We start from the raw sequence: 18469 nt of genomic DNA on the forward strand, positions 1-18469 counted from the left end.
TCAGGCGTTCTGTTTCCAGCAGATGTAGACAGCAGAGACACCAACCACCAGTAGTACCTTGGGGCCCAGGAGGAGAGCTACGAGAAGTGGAGCAGTAGGAGCCAGTGCTAGGCCTGGAAATCAGGGAAGAGGAGGAGCCATGAGAGGGGCCACCTGGGAGTTCATCTCAGGGGCCTCCACTTATCCCATCTGAGGCTACCTGGGCCCATCAATGCTCTGAAGCTTTTGAACTTGCATCCTGCTCTGGCTTCCCTGACTCCAGCTGAAAGCAAAGGCCAGGGAAAGTGTCTCCTCATTCTCACTCACACTGTCTCAAGCTGCCAGCTTATCCTCCTGGAGGGAAGAGTGGAGAGAGTGTATACTCAGGTATTCACACATATGGCAACTGGGTTCCTCGCTTGATCCTCACAAACCTGGGGGGCAGGGATTATTATTCCATTCTGATGGGGAAACTGAGGCCAGAGAGTTTAGGGAGTGTCAGGAGATTAGTGGGATCCAAACCTAGGTAAGCCCATCATTACGTCCCCAAGGATGACTCCTGAGTCCAACATCCCATGGTCATAAGAATGATTAGGAAACTGTGGGCAGGTGGTGTGAGGATGGATTCAGAGTGAGAGAGTTGCATGCTGCTCTTCTTGGCCCCAGGAGTAGGGGGATGACCCCATATTCTCGTGATCTCAGGGAGCCCTCCAGGAACAAGACCTAATTAAACCTGCTGGCTGGAAAATTCCCTGGTGAGTCAGGGAATGGGCCTCGGGCTTGGAAGGGCCTCAGACATCATCTCTCCCACCTCAACCCCAGTGCAGATGTCATCTGAAATCTTTCTGTTGGACACAGAGAGTCAGATCTACGGAAGCACATGTTTGCATTTTTTACATAAGGGGTTTTGGATGTTAAAAGTAACAAATAGAGGTATTAATTTTTTAAATAAATAAAATGTTGCTAGTGGGTCGTTAAGGAAGGAATGGAGACCTCAGCATCTGTGGCTGCTGGGGTGTTGCAGGCCAGCAGTTCTCAGGGGTGGCTCTCTGGGGCTTTCTCTCCCTTGAGGAGAGCTGCACTGCCCAAGTTTACTCCATCTAGGGGGCAGCCCACATGACAGATAGACTGCATTGGGAGTATGAAGGACCAGCCCCTCCCCTCAATTGAAACAACGCTACAGGACTCTCCGGCCTTTGGCCTCTCGGCAGAAGCAGCTGCATCTTTGTCCTGCCTGCACTGTGGCTCAGCACCTCCCTCCTCCTGCACTCCTGCCTCTTCATTCCCTGAGGCATGTTGACCCTAACAACACTCTAGGATGCTTCCTGCATTCCTTTATCCATCCCCAGTTGTCATCCCAGAGAAACTGTCCTTGGGAAGTGGTCTGGAAAGAAGACTCTAAAATATAAGTTTGGAATCAGATTACTCATCAGCTGGCAATGAGGACCCTAGGGCTGGTGGTGAGTGGGACTGGAGAAGCCGTGACTTGCTGTTGTGTTGCAATTGATAACACTTTCACTGGCACTAAACTGGGATAGTGTTACCACAGGAAGGAAATTCCTTGCCATCAGGCTTTTGAAAACAGATTGGGAAATGGTAGTTGAACTAAGGTGTTAGCTGTTGCTGGGCATGAACTCTTGGGAGAAAGGCAATGAGAAACTAAGGGTGATTGATCATGAGTTAAGGTTCAGTGTGGAAGCCAGAGGACTTCTTGGCAGCACTGTAGATTCTTATTTCTTGGAGCCACAGGGCAGAAGGAATAGAGAATTGGGAATCACAGTGGAGGATGAATCTCAGTTTCAATGGCTGCTATGCTGGGATAGGGCCCTGATGGGGAAGTTGTGGGACCCTGAAATGTGGGAGGAGACATCTGGGTCAAACCACTCAAAGATTGTCAGTTGACTTGAGAGTTACTGGGGACAATTGCAGTGGCATAGCTACTTGTCACTATAAATATCCTCCCCAAGCCAAAAGAAGAAACAAAAAAGGAAAAGTAAATTCTACACAATCCAGGCCCTAAATATTACTTGAAGAGAGAATGCCAAACTGAAAAATGACTGAGTCAAAAGGGAACACTCACCTAACCCTAGTACACAGTCTCTCACTAGGCTCCCATGCCACTGATGCAGCACGTCACAGAAGGCATCCTGCAGTTTGCCTGCCAGCCTAGACAACCTAAAATGCATTTCCAGACTTAGCATATGAGCCAGGATGCTATGTCAGACACACTGAAAGAACCCAACAATGGAAGCCCTGGTCTGAGCCCCAGTGGGTGGTTGGAAGTCTAAGAAAAGACTCAACCTTGTCCAGATGGTACAGACTCATCTCATCCTGTGCCTCCTTAAGAAGTACAACTATGAACCCAAGAAATATCATGAGGAGCAGGCATAGGAGAACTTCCAAGGTGAAAGAGCAAGGTAAGAACCTGAGGACTGAGGAACAGCCCAGCAGCCAAACACCAGGGACTCTATGCCCAAATACCAGCCCCCAGACACAGAAAGTGATGAAGGGAAGACATAGAAAAGAGGAGGTCTCAAGTCAATAAATATAAATCCCGCACTTTAAGAAACTACAAAAAGTAGGGCAAAGTAAACCCAAAGAAAGCAGGAGATAGGAATTAATTAAAAAAAAGAGAAGAGAGCAGATAATTAATGAAACTGAAAACACAAAAACAATACAAAAACCCACTGAAACAAAGAGTCGATCTTTTGAAAACACCAATGAAATGGGAAAAAACTCTAGCATGACTGATGAAAAAGAAAAGACAAATGACACATTTTTAGTGTCAGGATGAAACGTGGGATACCGTTGCAGACCTTGCAGACACCAAAAGGGTTATAAGAGGATATTATGAACAACTCTACACACATAAATATGACAACTTAGATGAAATGGACCAAAAGTTATGCAAAACACAACTTACCAGGACTCACTCAATAGGAAACGAAAAATGTGAATAACCCTACACTATTAACGATACTGAATCTATGATTATAAAATATCCAAAAATATCCCTGAGACCCAGATCTTTCAAAGGAAAACACAAGCATTTAAAGATAAATTAAAACCAAATTTAACACACAGGAAAACGGTTCTAAAAAATTTGGTAAAATGTGAATGTATGCTTCATTTTAGATGATAGGAGGAAATTATTTTAATAACTTTATGAAATTTAGCGATTTAAGCACTTAAAATTTAAGCGGACAATTACACTGGTTTTGTGAAAAATGTCCCTGATCACATGATCCCTCAATGTGCAACTGCAGGTGCATGTGTGAGCAAGTTTTCAGTGGACGTGACTATGCACCTTCCACACATCTCTGATGACTGGGGACATTGTTTGTCCTCTATGTCCTGTCTTTCCTCTTCCAGCAGGCAGGGACATGAACAAATCCATGACTCAGCACTGACCCAGGAGATGACGCAAACATTGTAGGGTGTTTTGGAAGGAACCTGAGTCCTTATTCTTATTTCCTGGAGCCTCAGGGCAGAAAGAATAGAAGATTGGGTCCCAGCCATCATTAGAAGAGTAGCAGAATCACAAAGGAGGATGAATGTCAGCTTTAATGGCTTCTATGCTGGGGTTGGGCCCTGATGGGCAAGTTGTGGGACGCTGAGATGTGGGAGGATGTATTTGGGTCAAAGTACTCAAAGATTGTCATTCGACTGGGGTAGAGGGACCCCTCCTGGTATTATAAGAGAGGGAAATAAGACATATTTTGGTTATAGAGAGGGGGAACACTGGCCAAATTTGGGTCCTTGGGACAAAGCCCAGCAGAACGGGAAAGTTTCTCTAATTAGCACAAATTCGCATTATAGCCTGGTAGTGAGCCTGTCCTCAGGGACTAGATTTACCTTCATTACTTTGGACCAATAACCTGGTCTAATGACAAGAAGTCTTCAACAACATCCCTCATTACTTCCTAAGTCCTGGTTTCCCCTTTGGTAAAACTCCAAGCTTACTGGGTGTTTGAAGCAGGAAAGGAGATCAGAGATGCACAGAAATTTGCACATAGTAAATGTGCAGAGTGGTTGTGATTATTGTTGGTCAAATATCACCACTGGAACACAAAAGAAGCCTGTGCTGTGACCAGGTCACCTGGGGGTCTGTCCAGGCTTAAACTTCACTTGTCTTTCTGAAATTTATAGAGCAGATGCTGGAGACTGGTGGCTGAGGTCACAGATGCGGATGGAAAAGTTTAGGATAGAACAGGGACAAGGTAGAGGTTAGAAAGTGTAAAAGGCAAGGTGGTGTGCTGGCGAGAAATGCAGAAGGCGAGACACAGGACTTCATAAACAAATGGATCGCCTTCCTCTCTCTTTTTTCCTTTAATGTATATTTATGTCAAAATATCTATCAAGTTGAGCATCAAAGTCTTGACGCACAGTTTCTCCTGGTAGATGGGGCTTAAGGGTGTCTGGAAATTGCCAGTTGTTACCTTGAATCTTCTAAGTAGTGGTGACCCATGGAGTGTAGGATTTTAATGTAGACATTAAAATTCTACTTTATATTTATAGGCTTCTAGCTTATTTTATGACAAGCATGAATATTGCTTTTAACATTAAAGAAAAAGACAAAATTTAAAAATGGGAAGTAACCGCACCATGGGTGATATCTGATCGCTGCTCCTTCTGGTGCGCTGAGATCTCCAGGGCATAGCTTTTGCTGACCGCTTGCTGCCCATCATGCTCCACCTGACAGGTGAGCACCACATCGTCCCTGTGGGGACAGGTGTTCACCAGGAGCCAGCTCATCCAGTTGTAGGTACCATCCTTGTTCACAGTGACCTTGTTTTCTGTGAGGGTCAAAGCTGTTTCTGTCCAGGACACATTTCCATTCTCCAACCGGGTCAGCTGTAGTCTCTGGGGGTAGAACTTCCTCACCTGGCAGATGACGTTTGCCTGGTTCTCTGCCCTCATGGGCTGTTGAGTAACCTCCAAGGTGGGTGAAACTGAAACAGCACAGGGCAGAAGCTCTGATCTTGTGGCACAGACAGATCACAGGGAGGGCTAAATAACGTAGCTCCCACCAACACAGTGAGGGCATCACCAGGACAGTGCTAGGCAGGCAGCAGGTGCTCAGACATTGAGGGCACTCTTCGCATATGAGTGAAATTACTAAGCACAGTGCCTGGTGCACAGTAGGTACCCAAGGACTGTTAGCTCCTACTAGGCTAAGAATGAGTGATATCTACAAGCACAACCCCTGGCATGCAGTTGGAATGTCAGAAATGTAGCAAAATCAGTGAAATCGCCAAGCACATGGGGATTTGGCTCCTAGTAGGTGCTCACTAATTGTAGTTGCTCTTGGTGAAATAAATGAAACTCTCTAACCCAGAGATTGGCACATGGTTGCTGGTCCCCTGACAGCTACCATTAAAATGATAGTAAGTGACTGGCTCACCTAGGTGCATGGCAGGTGGGCAGTACAGTCAGGGATTAGATTCCAGGCCATTCAAGCTCTGGAGCGATAGCCTGGGGAGAGGGGAGTGGGCTTGGCAGCCCGATGTGGGCTTGGGGAGGGTGTGAAGGTCTTCTACCTCGGATGGCCTCAGACAAGTTGGCAGTCCCAGGAAGAGGGTCCCCCTGCAAGGTGACGTGGGCCACCTCGCAGATGACTTGAGAGTGAACATCTCCATGGGTCAGCACCACCCTGGCTGTGCTGTGGATGCTGTAGGACACACTCTCTCCTGCTGGGTCCACGTTGGTCTGGAAGTCTGAGATCTCGTTCCCATTTTTGAACCATTTCAGGGTGATGTCTCTGGAAGAGAAGCCGTGGGACTCGCAGGTGAAACTCACTGTGTGCTCAGGCGTGGCCCTCGCTGCCGGGCCCGATACCACGGGGGCAGAGGGTTTGGCTACAAAAGGAGCATCAATAATCAGGAGACATGACTGAGATGGCCATCACCAATGATAAGCGTTTGACATGTTAAGAACCTTCTGAGACATTAGTTTTTAATCTTTCTAATAATGTCGCGAAGGCAGTGTCCTTATTCTCATTTTACAGATCAGGACACAACAGCTCTTAGAGGTGAGAACCAGCCCATGGTCAGACAGTGAGTAAGGGCAGGGCCCAGAGGGAAGTCCAGGCCTGAGTTCAAAGTCCTCTCCACACAGGGAGACTTCCACCAATCTGGGCACAGGAACAAAATTACTAAGCCCTCCATGTTATTAACTGGTCCTAGCTGGCCTCCACCGGAAGGCTCACTAACCTCCGAGAGGGCTTGTATAGAAGCCAATACAGGGATCAATGGCAAAGTGGCACAACCATGAGAGCTGCAACCAGGCTGCTCAGCCCATGAGAGGGGTGACCTGACACACCCAGTTCCTCATCTGCAAAATAGGAAGATGGCATTTCTACTTCCTGGGATGTCGCCAGGATTAAATGGGGCAATGGAAGCAGTTTTGCTCTGGATCAAACACAGAAGATGCTTCTGAAAATTAAACACAGATCTATCTTTGACCCAGAATTTACAGATACACAGAGGTCTCTCTTTAGGTATTATAAAAATATGAATCATTCCATATTTTTATTCTTTTCACAAATATTTCATTCTGTCAAATAAAAGGCATTAATTAAGGATAATGCTTTAATGTAGAGCCAAGAGTTTGTAAGAGCATTGGAATCACACCTGCTAAAGGCCCTGATAACTCCATCACGTGGGGTGGGGCTTTATTTCTGGAAAGATGGCGGTGCAGGAAGGAATCACTGAAGATCTGGGGAACAGCAGCACCATGAGAGATAGCTAACCAATTCAAGAAAAACAATAACTCAAAAACAAGAACAGCAATCAAGAGAACTTCACAACTGAGAACATATGAAAAAATAACATATAAAAAGGTCTTTAAAATTAACATACATAGTAACCTTATAAAGATAGCAAAAGGGAAGTGAATCCATAAAATAACATCAGGCATGTATGAAACAGGAATAGTCAGGCGTGAAGTAACAGGTATCTTGGAAAAATAACCAAAAAAAGAGACTTTGGAAATGAAAACATAATTACTGAGGACAGTTTTAAAAAATGTAGTAGGTTGACTAGGGGACTATATATACATAAGTAGTAAGTTATTGGGTTGGGGGATCATGTGGGGCAATCCCTTAGGATTCAGCACAGAGACACACCTAAACAGAGTAATGTAAATAGGTGTAAATATAGGAATAACGAAAGATATCTCACAAAACATGTCAAAAAAGTTCCCAGAAACAGCTGAGAAGCGGAGCGCTTGCAGAGAGGGTGGCGGTGCCCAGGGCTGGCTCTGAAGACACAGTGATGATAATACTGAAGATATTCACTGTTTGATTTAGAAGGGAGGGCAGACAACAAATAGACCAAAGAAATTTAAACTCAGAGATCCAGTGGCATCACTTTTCCTTTAATTATTTCGAGTCAGTGCAATCGCCATCTATTTTCTCTATGAACTGCCCAGCAGTAGCTTTCTTGCCTGTGTGGTGACAATGATCTCGTTGTCAGGTGGCTTTTGGGCAGTGAAGAATGTCACCGGTAGGGTAATGATTGGACTATGTTGGTGAAATCACATTGATGACAATGGAAAGGGCCATTGGGCATTTGAGTCCTGGGAGGCATCCTCTTAAGAGAGTAAAACTGTCTTAGAGGCTGAAGCAAGAATCTTCTGGTTGGGACTAATGGCCTGTCCAGTGCTGTGAGTGATATTTGCTTTTAGTGCCTGATTTGATTTGGCTGTGTGTCCCCACCCAAATCTCATCTCAAATTACAATCCTCATGTGTCAAGGCAGTGACCTGGTGGGAGGTGATTGGATCATGTGGGTGGTTCCCGCATGCTGTTCTCACGATAGTGAGTGAGTTATCAGGATCTGATGGTTTAAAAGGGTTTGGCAGTTCCTGCCTTGCTCTTTCTCTCTCCTGCTGCCATGTAAGACATTTCTTGTTTCCCCTTCACCTTCTGCCATGATTGTAAGTTTCCTCAGGCCTCCCCAGCCATGCAGAACTGTGAGTCAATTACACCTCTTTTATTTATAAATTACCCAGTCTCAGGCAGTTTTGTTTGTTTGTTTGTTTTTGAGACCGAGTTTCACTCTGTCACCCAGGCTGGAGTGCAATGGCATGATCTCGGCTCACTGCAACCTCCACCTCCTGGGTTCAAGCGATTCTCCCACCTCAGCCTCCTGAGTAGCTGGGATTGCAGGCACCCACCATCATGCCCAGCTAATTTTTGTATTTTAGTAGAGACGGTGTTTCACCATGTTGGCCAGGCTGGTCTTGAACTCCTGACCTCAGGTGATCCGCCAGCCTCAACCTCTCAAAGTTCTGGAATTACAAGCATGAGCCACTGTGCCCGGCCTCAGGTAGTTCTTTATAGTAGTATGAGAATGGACTAATACAGTGCCCTCTTATCCTTCAGAGTAAAGTGGTTGAACACTAGACATGATCAGACTTCTCAAAGAGGGAGAAAGTTTATGTGTTTTACGATGTTGGGGGGCAACCTAAGAGATTCTTGACTCTGAACCTTTTAGATCTCAGTTTATGTTGCAACAAAAAGTGTTGGCTTTTTCCCCCCATTTAATAACTTTATTTAAAACAAACAAAAGCAGTTTTCATATTAACTTTTTATTTTCTCTTCAGCACTTGGGGCTAGAAAGTGTGTTGTCACTGCAAACGTCCAAATTTATTTAATGGTATACAGAGGTATGCACAAGGTCATGTAATATCAATATATCCCAAATTAACCAAAGCGTGTTTATTGATATATGTAATGAAGGCCTTTGCTATTTGGTCCACAGAACATAGGATGTTCTTAGTCTATCTCAAAGCTCTATGTGTTTACATATTATTTCTGTAGATTATTTTCAGAAGCAAATTTTGTTTCCATGGTATGAGTGAGCACATTGGCTTATGTGTCAGTTAGAAATAATTGTTAATTGTTAATATGTACTTCATGGTAAAATTTCTTAGACATACACAAATGAGTAAAAACCAAATTTAGGGAATTGGTATTAGTTTCTAAAGTTTTGTTTATTTTCATTTGTAAGAAGTCATTTACTTAAGGTCCAATTAATATAAATGAAATTATCATAGTTTATGTTTAAGGAATACCCAGAAATTGTGCTGTTCTATTTATTTTATAAGAGGGTAGCCAGGATTTACTTTGGAACCTCCTGGAGCTCTTCAATGCTCTTTGACCTAACGAAACCTATCTTTTATTACTAAAAACGCATTATTCTTATGTTTTAATGAGAATAATCATTTACATACTTCACATGATGGGTAAAGACATTTTGTTTTATGAATCTATATTTTTTCTTACTATAATGAGAATGTTATAGATTATGCATTTGTATTAATGGCATTTCTTAAAGCAATAGATTTAATTATAAACTAAACCAACCTAGAAACTATTGTAGGTATCTGTAAATTGCGTTGTAGGTACTATACACTTAGTGGAGTCTCTTAATCAGGAGAATGTGTTGTGAATACATTTGTAAATTATTAAAATATATTTCAAGATGTTTTGCTGATTTTAATAGGTGTTTTTATTGGAGTGATAACTTTGAAGGTACAAAACTTTATATTTGTATAAAAGTCTACTGTTTACAAAGCAAAAAAGAAAAAAACCCAGAAATATTAATATCTAAAGATTTATAATTTAAGGTAAAACATACCAGTGGTTGAAAGAGGAATATTTTCTTCCATGAAAATAGCAATTGGCTTGGAAGGTGTGTGACATAAAGTTTCATGCCTCCAAAAATCATAGTTTGGAATACAGGACTCCAAAATTGATGCAATAGGCCAGGTGTGGTGGCTCACACCTGTAACCCCAGCACTTTGGGAGGCCGAGGCGGGTGGATCACTTGAGGTCAGGAGTTCAAGATCAGCCTGAACAACATGGAGAAACCGTGGCTCTACTAAAAATACAAAATTAGCCAGGTGTGGTGGCGAGTGCCTGTAAACCAGCTACTCGGGGGCTGAGGCAGTAGAGTCACTTGAACCAGGGGGGGCGGAGGTTGCAGTGAGCCGAGATTGCACCATTGCACTCCAGCCTGGGCAACAAGAGCGAAACTCCATCTCAAAAAAAAAACAAACAAAAATTATTTTAATTGATGCAATAGTGTCAGCAAGATGGCAGGATCTGTGCTTGGTGCAGCAAGTTGCCTTCCCAAGGAAGGAACTGTCAAGGAGTTCTCAAGGAACTCCAATCCTTCAATAAAGATATGCTAGATGCATAGATGCTTATTCAAGTAAAAACTTTTTGTAGAAATCACGTGCAGAATTCATTTTCAACTTTAGGTTGACTTGGTGCAGCATGGATAAAATTTGAATATTTGAAAGAAAGGGGAGCCTGGAAGTCCATGAGCTAAAATTCCCCCTTCATCTACCATATTTCACCCCCACTCACGACATTAGATTCAGATGACTAGGGAAGACTTTGGGACACATGAGGAACTGGGAGCCCATGGATGCCTCTCCAGAACACTAAAGATTAGGCCTGTGGGCTTAGGAATTAAAACTTCCTAGTCTGAAATCAAGCTCTACCAGCTCCCAAGTGTGTGACCCTGGGGGCACTATTAACCTCTCTGTTTCTTGAGTTTCCTCAACTGCAAAATGGACATAATAATCACACCAACCTCATAAGATTGTTATGGGAATTAAATGAACTAATATATGCAAAGGGCCTAATAATATCTGACTGTATCCTTAAACCTAGATATTCAGTTTTACTATTATTATTATAGATATTAGCTAGACATTATTGTTGTTAGGTAGAATTTTAGTAATAGCAACAATTTATAAAACAGATCCTCTGCTGTCAAGGATTTATGATGCTATGTGACAACCTCGGCCAATGTCTGGGGGAGGTGGGGGTACCATGGTGATGAGCTGAGGTCATGTGCTTAGCCCTAGAATCATGGGTGCTGAGATCATGTGCTCAGCACCAAGGTCATAGTGCAGCCATGGCCTCTGGGGAGAATCACTATGACTAGGGCAAGGTACATCCTAATTAGGGTCTACACAGATGCTCATAGAAAAAGTGCTCCAAATCTTGCCTCATGCTTGGATAGGAGACAAGAAAATGCTCCCAAGTGGAAATCTAGAGGAACAGGAGAAATGGACTGAGAGGGAGAGGAGACATCACACAGAAATACACCTGTATAGAGCAGGCTGCACACAGCTGTGAGTCCTACGAGCAGAGGAGGTGGCAGGGCCTGTCCAGGTGAGCTGGGACACAGGGCTGGGCATATCTGTCTGAATGACTGTCAGGAAGAGACCTCAGACTCTATGCTCTGCAGGGGAGGAGAAGCCCCACCTTGCCATGATGTCCCAGAAGGGAAGTTGCTGTGGGAGAAAGGGGCCATGAGACTGGGGCCATCTTCCATTGCGACAGAGGAAGCAGACACAGTTGCCACTGCTGGGAAGTTGCTGACATCTGTGCCTGGGGTTCCCAGACCTGGGAGCCTTGGACAGCGCTGGAGAGAGGTTGACTGACATAGAGACTGCTCTATGTCCCAGAGACTCTTACCTCATGCCAGGGGTCCCATGACCCTTCCTAATTTGAGAGTTCAGACCTCTAGGGTTCTGTAGCCAAGGATTGAGCTTGCAGCTTCAGAGACCATAATTCCTGGTGTGGCACATTTGAGGGCTTGTGGCTACAGAAGCCTTTGGGGATGGAACCAAATCTCCTGGGTGACCCCTACATAAAGTCTCTCAAACCAACACCAAGTAACAAGCTGAGCAAATCAAAAAACAACAACTGCTCTTAGATCTGTCGGAGAAATGAGGTCACAGGGCAAAATTAGGGAGACAGCAGAGTGAAATGGAGAATTACAACTTCCTGAATTAGAAACCTCCACGGGAATGAGTGCTGGGGTCAGAAAACCTGCTCCATGAATGGTGAATTGCTGTAAGTTCAGTGAGGGCCAGTCTGAGTTAAAAACTCAGGAGGATCATCAAGTCATGGGAACTCCCACACTTTTGTGAATTTTACCTACAGCAGCTTGATTGGTCCTCATAGTGGGTATGAGAGAAATATTCAGTAGTGCTTCCTGAAGAGGAAGGGGAAAGGGGACCATTTCAAATTATACCAGAGTGTTCTCATCATCTTATGCTTGTTCCATATCAGAAATATACAAGAAGACAAGCACTGTTCCAACTATCCTTGCTATGTTTTACAAAGAAATAATAATTTAATCCTCAATGTTTCTAATCCTTTGAATTACCATAAACTAAATATTTTTCCCTTCTGTCCACATTTGCAACTGACAGTGTTATATTTTCTAATATTTTGACAAAAATTATGAGGATCACAGAATAGTCATTATTTTTCCCTTTGGATGTAGACTTGCTTTCCAGGGTTTCAGTGTTTTCACAGTCGTTTTTGTAATCTTGCACTACCATGCAAAGTGAGGACTGCCCTGTATTTAGTATAATATATGTAGTAATATAATACAGTGCTAAGGAGAAAAGCTAATCAAGTTAAGAGACATTGGAATGCTAGGGTGGAGAGGAAAATGGATATTTTACATAGGGAGGTTTACAGAAGTTGCCTTTAATAAACTGAAGGACAGAAGAGTGAGCCACGCAGCTGTTGGGGGAAGGAGCCGAGGAATGACAGGATTTGACTTTTCCAAAAAATAACTGAGGCTGGAAAAATGCAATCCATCAGAGGCTCTATAAGCGGTCCAGGAGGAGATGATGCTGGCTGGGACCATGGAAGAGTGGTGGAGGTGAGAGGTGTGCAGGTTTTGAGTACAATTCCTTTGTGTGCCAGAGCAGGCTTGGACTGGCTCAGGAGAGCCAACTGTTAAATTTTCAGGAATTGTGTATTCTAGTTGTTAAAGTGTTAGAAGCTTGAAATGGGCCATGTTGGGGATATTCACCCCACAGAAATTGACAAAAACTACAGTTCAGCTTTCTTTTTTCTTTCGAACATTTACCATCTATCTCACCAGGGGACATAAGCATTTTGAAGCAGAACTGAATATGAGATATAAACAAAGAAGAAATCAAGAAGGACTTCACAGCTTTAGGGCTGTCACAGTATTTTTACCATGAGCAACAGAGTTGGGAAGGTTGCAGGATGATAGAAAAACTAGTGTTTCCATCCCAGAGAGAGAAGAGAGAGATGCTTTCTTTCTAGCTGTGAGGAGTATGACACTATCTTAGTCCATGTATGTTGCTATAAAAGAATACATGAGGCTGGGTAATTTATAAAGAGAGGTTTATTTGGCTTTTGGTTCTGCAGACTGTACAAGAAGCATGGTACTTGCATCTGCTGCTGAGGGCCTCAGAGTGCTTCTACTCACAGTGGACAGTGAAGTGGAGTTGGCATAACATGGGGAGAGAGGAAGAGAAAGAGAGAAGAGGGAGCTGCTGGGCACTTTTAAACAATCAGATCTTGTGGGTACTAATAGACCAAGATAACACCAAGTCATTCATGATGAATCCATCCCCATGACCCAAACACCTCCCACCTGACCCCACCTCCAACATAGGGGATGAAATTTCACATTGAGATTTGTAGGGGAAAAATATCCAAACTATATCATATGTTTAAACAAAGAGGAAGGAGAATCATTTTTTCTCCTTAAAACCAGGATGAGTGTTAATTTGTATTCAGGAGGCAATAGAGAATCTCAACAAGGCTGGCTAATTGGGTAGGCAGGAATCCAGAAGGCAGAATAACTCTTGAGAATCTGGACTGCAGTTTGTGGCTTACGGACAGTCCAAGATGACGGAGAGGTGTCCTGATGTGTTTAGATTTGGCGTGTTTCCCACATCCTAGGGAGGTGTCATGAGTCACTCCCCAGAGCCCCATCCCATGGCCTCTGCTCAGGACCATGAATGAAGACTGCTCTGGAGAATCAAGGGCTCTGCAAAGGAGCAACAGGAGCCTGTGGGCAGGAAGATGTCCTGGGAGGGGAGGCGTTTGGAGCTCAGTCTGGGGAAGCTTCTCACCAGCCCCTTCTCTCAGTCAGAGCCATTCAAGGAAGGAAGGAGGCAGCAGAGACTGAGGATCCCATGTGGCAGGGGAGGAGGGAAGGAGCTGTGGGTAACATGTCCATATTTAATCATCTGCTTATCATTTAAGAAATATTTCCTGGGATGCTGTTATATTCCTGGTGCTGGTCTCCTTCTGGGATGCCTGTTGCAAGTGGACAGGCAGCCCTGAGATAGGACTCTGCCGGCTCAGCCCTTCTCCTGAGTCCCGATGCCCCTCCCCTCATTGCTTCCACTCAGGCACACAGAGGGTCAGAATGGGTACAGCCCTAAGAGCTGCCCATCTGCAGTTTCTCAACATGACTTGACAGTGAGGATTCTTTTGGGCCCATGGAGGTCACCATCAAATAATCTAGAGATGGCCTGCAAGGGACCACCCACTCAGTAGCCCCTGATTCATGCTCCTCTTCTCACCTCCTCATGCGACCCCTCGGGTGCTGTAAAAACCTTTAAACACCCTGGCTATAGCTCACCTCCTCAAGCACTCACACACTTCCTGGGGTTGGGAGACTCTTAGAGTCCTGACTCTTAGAGACCCTGAGAGTCCTGAGGATCCTGAGGGAGCTCTGTCACCTTCTCTAAACTCCACTGACCGTGATGCTGCATGATATGTGGGCTGGGCCCTCCTCCTGGCCCTGCCCTTTTGTGGCAGCCCTTGGTCAGGCTTCCATCCCCCACACTTACAGTCAGGCCTTCTGCTTCCAGTAGACGTAGATGACAGAGACACCAACCACCAGCAGCACCTTGGGGCCCAGGAGGAAAGCTACGAGAAGTGGAGCAGTAGGAGCCAGTGCTGGGCCTGGAAATCAGGAGACAGGAGAAGTTAGGAAGGGGCTACCCAGGATGCCATCCCAGAGGCCCCCACTTACCCGATCTGAGGCTACCTGGGACCGTCAATGCTCCAAAGCTTTTGCAACTGCATCTTACCCTGGCTACCCTAGCTCCAACCCAAGGCAGAAGCCAGGGAAAGAGGTTCCTCATTCCCTTACCCTGTCCCAGGCTTCCAGGCTATCCTCCCGGAAGGACGAAGTGGAGAGAATGTGTACTCATGCATTCACATGTGTGGCACCTGAGTCCCTCACTTGATCCTCACAAGCCTGTAGAGGGCAGGAATTATTATTCCATTCTGATGGGGAAATTGAGGCTCAGAGAATTTAGGGAGGGTCACAAGGTTACTCGCATCCCAACTTAGGGAAGCCCATCATTATGTCCCTTAGGATGATTCCTGAGACTGTGTCCTTTTGAACAAGACAAGTCTAATTTCCCAGGGTCATAGGAAGAATTAACCGAGTACCCCCAGTTTGCTAAGAGATAGTTTATTTTCTCTTTGTTTTCTTTCCCCTTTCCCCCTGGTCCCAGTTTCCTACTTAGCCCTTCAGAAATGCAAATATAACCTTTCACCTCCCCCTCACCAGACATTCCCTGCAGGGCAAGTTCTTCTGTATGCTCCAAGACAGATCTCTCCTGGAGAGTTGGCACACCAAAGCATACCCACCATGGAAACTTCACCTCCAGGGTTAGCCTCCAGACTTTCATCCACCAGGAGGGCATATGGAAAGCATGCCCCCTTGGCCACGTTTACAACTTACTTCTGCTCAGGATGGCACCAACTCAACTGTCGGGTAGCTAAGTCACCAGGCTAGCAGAGGGACCCCTGCCCTTGTTCCCATCCCCATTACCTTTTAAAAGTGTCTGCTTTGTTCTCCAAAGGGGAAGCAGCACATTTAAAGGCAGGACACATTGGGTCCCTTCCCCAACCTAGCGTTGGAATAAATCCACGTTTTTTTGGTATCAGACCTTGTGCTCCTTGATTGGATTCTACATGCAGCAAGCAACTAACATGCTTTTTGGTTATATGAGGAAGGCTTCAGAGTGAGAGAGTTGCAGGCTGCCCTGCTTAGCCCCAGCGGTGAGGGTTGACCCCATGTTCTCGAGAGCTGGGGAGGCCCTTGAGGGGCTGGGCCTAATGTACTGTGCTGGATAGAAAACACCCTGGTATGACTCTCATGCTTGGGAGGGAATCAGACATCAAGCTCACCTCGACCCCAGAGCAGGTGCCGTCTGAAATCTCTCTGTTGGACAGACAGTCAGATTTGGGGAAGCACACATTTGGATTCTTTGCAGTTTTACAATGAGCATTTTTTTTGCTGTTAAAAGCAAACAAATGAAGATATGTTTACTTCTGTTTTGATGTATGTTTTCTGAGAAATAAAATGGTCCTGATGGGTCCTTAAGGAAGGAATGGAGATAGCATATGTGGCTGGAATGTTGGAGGCCGGCAGTTCTCAGCTGGGTGGCTCTCTGGGACTTTGTCTCCCCTGAGGAGAGCTGCACTCTCCAAGTTCACTCCTCCTTCTAGGGGGCAGCCCATAGAAAGATTGGTTGAATTGAAAATAGGAAGGCCACGCCTCTCTACTCAATTAACAAAACTCTAAGGGACTCTCTCAGCCCTTGGCTTCTCTGCAGAATCGGCTGGGTCTTTGTCCTGCCTGCACTGTGGCTCAGCACGTCCCTCTCCTACACTTCTGCCTCACTCCCTCAGGCATATTGACCCTGACAGCACTCTAGCATGCTTCCTGAAATCCTGTATCCACCTCCAGTTGGCCTCCTAGCAAAATTGACAGTGGAAATGGTCTGAAAAGCAGACTGTAAAATGCAAGTTTGGAAACTGACCACTCATCAAGATCAGCTGGCAATGAGGACCCCAGGGCTGGTAGTGAGTGGAGCTGGGCAGGCCCTGGCTTGCAGCTATGGTGCAATTAATAACAACTTTCACTGTCAGTGAAGTGGGAAGGAAATTCCTTGGCATCAGGCATTTGAAACCGGATTGGGAAATGGTAGTTATGAGGACTATGGTGTTTGATGGCTGTTGCTGGGCATCAATTCTTTGGGGAAAGACGATGAGAAGCTAAGAGTAACTTATCATGAATTAAGGCTCAGTGTGAAAACCAGAGGACTTCTTGGCACCAGTGTAGATTGTTATCTCCTGGAGCCAGAGGGCAGAGAGAATAGAAGACTGGGTTCCAGATCATTATAGGAGTAGCAGAACCACAGAGGTGGATGAATCTCAGCTTCAGTGGGCTGCTATGCTGGGCTAGGGCCCTGATAGGGAAGTTGTGGGACCCTGAGATGTGGGAGGGAATATTTGGGTCAAAGCACTTACAGATCATCAGCCATCTTCTGAGTTTCTGGGGACAGTTGCAGCAGCATAACTAATTATCTCTATAACTAACCTCCCCAAACCAAAAGAAAAAACAAAAAAGGGAAAGTAAATTTTGCACAAATCTGACTCTGAGTATTACTTGAACAAAGAATGCCAAACTGCAAAATGACCGTGGGTCAAAAGACAACCTTCACCACACCCTAGTGCACAATCTCACTAGGCTGCCACGCTGCTGGTGCAGTATGTCACATAAGGCATCTTGCATGTTGTGTACCAGCCTAGACAACCTAAAACGCATTTCCTGCCGTAGCACACGAGCAAGGATGCTACATCCAGCACACCGAAAGCACCCAAAAATGGCAGCCCTGGTCAGAGCTCAAGTGAGTGGATGGAAGTCTAAAAAGCAAATTCAGCTTCAGATAGATGGTGCAGATTCATCTCCTCCTGCTCCTCCTTGAGAAGTACGATGAAGAACTCTGGAAATATGAGGAGCCAGGCATAGGAGAACTTCCAAGGTGAAAAAGGAAGGGAGACTGGCTAGGGATCTGAGGACTGAGGAACAGCTGTGAGGCCAGGCACCTGGGACCCACCCCCACAATATGAGCTCCCAGCCATAGAACATGACAAAAAAAATGACACAGAAAAGAGAAAAAGTCTCTATTCAATAATATAAATCCCCACTTCAAGAAACTACAAGAAGTAGAGCAAAATAAACCCGAAGCAAGCCAGAGATAGGAATTAATAAAAAAGAGAAGAGAGCAGAAAATTAATGAAATTAAAATTTAAAAACAATACAAAAACCAACTGAAGCAGCTGATCCTTTGAAAGGATCAATAAAATGGGAAAAATTATAGCAAGGCTGATGATGAAGAAAAAAGAAATGGCACATTTTAAATATCAGGCTGAAACGAGGGCTATCACTACAGACCCTGCAGACATCAAAAGGATCACAAGGGACATTATGAACAACTCTACACACAGAAATATGATGACATAGATAAAATGGACCGAAAACTCTTTGAAAAGCACAAGTTGCCAGATCTCACCCAATATGAAATGAATACTGTGAATAGCCCCAAACTATTGAGGAAAGTGAATTCATAATTTTAAAGTACCCCAAAATATTCTTGAGGTACAGATATTTCATAGAAAAATACTACCAAACATTTACAGATAAATTAATACCAAATCTGGTGCACAGAAAAAATGGTTACAAAAGAAATTTGGGGAAATTTGAATGTATGCTCCATTTTAGGTGATGTGAGATAATTATTTTAACAATTTTATGAAATTTGATGGTATAAAATTTTAAATTTTATGAAGTTTATAATGATATTGTTTTTGTAAAAAA

The 18469-nt window shown here is 44.6% G+C and overlaps 2 protein-coding genes across 3 annotated transcripts in view; both read right to left on the minus strand.

Annotated features, from left to right (window-relative positions):
- On the minus strand, positions 1–14377 carry LOC115838025 (signal-regulatory protein beta-1-like). The gene is made up of 6 exons (XM_030826762.1): positions 14370–14377; positions 13675–13828; positions 6612–6696; positions 5520–5837; positions 4584–4931; positions 1–113 (listed from the first exon to the last, which is right to left on the minus strand). The coding sequence occupies exons 1-6, from the start codon at positions 14375–14377 to the stop codon at positions 1–3; spliced, it is 1026 nt and encodes a 341-aa protein (XP_030682622.1).
- LOC100595088 (signal-regulatory protein beta-1) overlaps positions 13160–18469 on the minus strand; it is a 25269-nt gene continuing 19959 nt past the window's right edge. The window contains exons 5-6 of one of the 2 annotated variants that reach the window (XM_004090130.3): positions 14640–14754; positions 13160–14001 (exon numbers count right to left, since the gene is read on the minus strand). In XM_004090130.3, coding sequence (XP_004090178.2) covers positions 14642–14754 — 113 coding nt within the window. In that variant the 3' untranslated portion in view covers positions 13160–14001; positions 14640–14641. Of the gene's footprint in view, positions 14101–14639; positions 14755–18469 lie in introns of both variants that reach the window. The other variant, XM_003273441.4, reaches the window with a different exon arrangement.

The sequence above is a fragment of the Nomascus leucogenys genome, chromosome 13 (assembly GCF_006542625.1).
Source record: "Nomascus leucogenys isolate Asia chromosome 13, Asia_NLE_v1, whole genome shotgun sequence".
Taxonomy (NCBI): domain Eukaryota; kingdom Metazoa; phylum Chordata; class Mammalia; order Primates; family Hylobatidae; genus Nomascus; species Nomascus leucogenys.

Excerpts from the sequence above, each read along its gene's own strand:
- LOC115838025 (XM_030826762.1), bottom strand. Across the intron at positions 5,838-6,611 it reads GTTATCAGGGCCTTTAGCAG|CCAAACCCTCTGCCCCCGTG; the intron begins GTGTGATTCCAA and ends CTCCTTTTGTAG. Across the intron at positions 114-4,583 it reads GCGATCAGATATCACCCATG|GCCTAGCACTGGCTCCTACT; the intron begins GTGCGGTTACTT and ends CCTGATTTCCAG.